This window comes from Geospiza fortis, unplaced genomic scaffold, assembly GCF_000277835.1.
Source record: "Geospiza fortis unplaced genomic scaffold, GeoFor_1.0 scaffold135, whole genome shotgun sequence".
NCBI classification, from domain to species: domain Eukaryota; kingdom Metazoa; phylum Chordata; class Aves; order Passeriformes; family Thraupidae; genus Geospiza; species Geospiza fortis.
The window spans coordinates 310,904-312,481 of record NW_005054646.1 but is presented as its reverse complement, the minus strand read 5'-3'; the positions used below and the strand labels follow the sequence as shown (position 1 = coordinate 312,481).

The 1,578-nt window shown below is 61.9% G+C and overlaps 2 protein-coding genes across 2 annotated transcripts in view; both read right to left on the bottom strand.

Moving 5' to 3' along the window:
• ACTG1 (actin gamma 1) overlaps window positions 1-920 on the bottom strand; it is an 8,153-nt gene extending 7,233 nt beyond the window's left edge. The window contains exon 1 of the mRNA XM_031064874.1: window positions 795-920. Coding sequence (XP_030920734.1) covers window positions 795-920 — 126 coding nt within the window. The remainder of the gene's footprint in view (window positions 1-794) is intronic.
• Window positions 921-1,475: 555 nt separating this feature from the next.
• The window catches only part of FAAP100 (FA core complex associated protein 100), a 7,924-nt gene continuing 7,821 nt past the window's right edge, over window positions 1,476-1,578 (bottom strand). Inside the window, exon 10 of the mRNA XM_014311065.2 lies at window positions 1,476-1,575. Coding sequence (XP_014166540.1) covers window positions 1,476-1,575 — 100 coding nt within the window. The remainder of the gene's footprint in view (window positions 1,576-1,578) is intronic.

Sequence of the window (1,578 nt, the reverse complement as noted above, 5' to 3'; positions counted from 1 at the left end):
GGTGTCCACGGCGGCCAATGGCAGATATGTCTCCATCCGGCAGGGTAAGAGCTCCCCACACCCGCTCCCTGCCCACCCAGGGACCCCCACAGCTCTGTGGGAGCACCCCTGGGACCCCCACCCTGGGGCAGACCCCACAGGAGCAACCCCACAGGGCTTTGCCTGCTTGGGGGGCTCCTGCAGCCACATCCTGGGGACATGGGGAACCCCAACCTGGCTGTTGGAGAGGGCATGGGGGTCCTGTCTGCCTGGGGGGGCTGAGGTCAGTGAGGATGGAATGGGAGCAGCTGGGGGGGAAGGCGTGGGTGTGTGTGTACACACGTGTGTGCATGTGCAGGGCTCTGTGGGCGTGCACAGGGCTCTGTGTGTGTGTGAACACGTGCAGGGCTGTGGGTGTGCACAGGTGTGTACGTGCACACACACACACACACACACAGGTGTGTCACACTCCGTGCAGCATCCACAGGGTCACACGTGTGCCTGTGCACACCACACACGATGCCCTGTGTGCACACACGTGTGTAGAGCCAGCAGATGTGACCACAGGTGAGCAGAACACCTTGTTGGAGACCCAAGGGACCCCACTGCCCCCAGGTGCCCCCCAGGGACGGTGCCACCCCTGTGCCAAGCAGCTTAGTGCCGGGTGACGAGGGGGACCAGCTATAAATAGGGGTTTGTGACCAGATGGACACGGCGGTGACAAGCTGATTAACCAGCCCAATTAGCACAATTGTTCGCAGGAGGATTTGGGGGCAGGGGGAGGGTGGCCATGGTGGTGATGGGTGGGGTGGGACAATGGCTGCAATGGGATTGGTCCTGCTGGCCAGAGCAGGATCGCTGCCAATGGCCACAGCAGGATCAGTGACCGTGGACAGAGTGGCTTTGGTGACAGGAGCCAACAGAGTGGAACCGATACCCATGGCTGGAACAGGATGGGTGCCAATGGCTGGAATGGGACAGTGACAATGGGCTGGGCTGGAACTGGTCCTGATGGCCTGAGCGGAACTGGTGACAATGGCTCAGTGGGATCAGTGCCTGTGCGGGGTTGGGATGGGTGACAATGGACACAGCGGGGTCACTGATGATGACTGGAGTAGGACTGGTGCCAACTAGTGCCAAAGTGGGATCGGTGACCGTGGCCAGACTGAGGCTGCTGCCCCGGGCCAGGACAGGACCAGTGGCAGTTGCTGGACCAGGAATGGTGCTGATGGCTGGAGCGTGACCAGTGCTCATGTCCAGAGCAGGACCAGCACCAACATCCGCTCTCTCCCCAGGTGTGAATGTCTCAGCAAACCAGGATGAGGAGCTGAACCACGAGACCTTCCAGCTGCAGATCGACCGTGACACCAACAAGTGCAGCCTCCACACCAACAGGCCCTGGGTGGCCCAGGGGGGCACCCAAGCCGTGGCCACTGAAATGTGAGTGAGGGTGCAGTGTGGGGTTCAGAGATGGTTTGGGGGGACACAGGCACCCCTCATTCACGCTGTCCCTCTGTCACCAGCGCTGCCAACACCATGTTTGACATCGAGTGGCGCGGACGGCGCGTGGCCCTGCGCGCCAGCAACGGGCTACGTCTG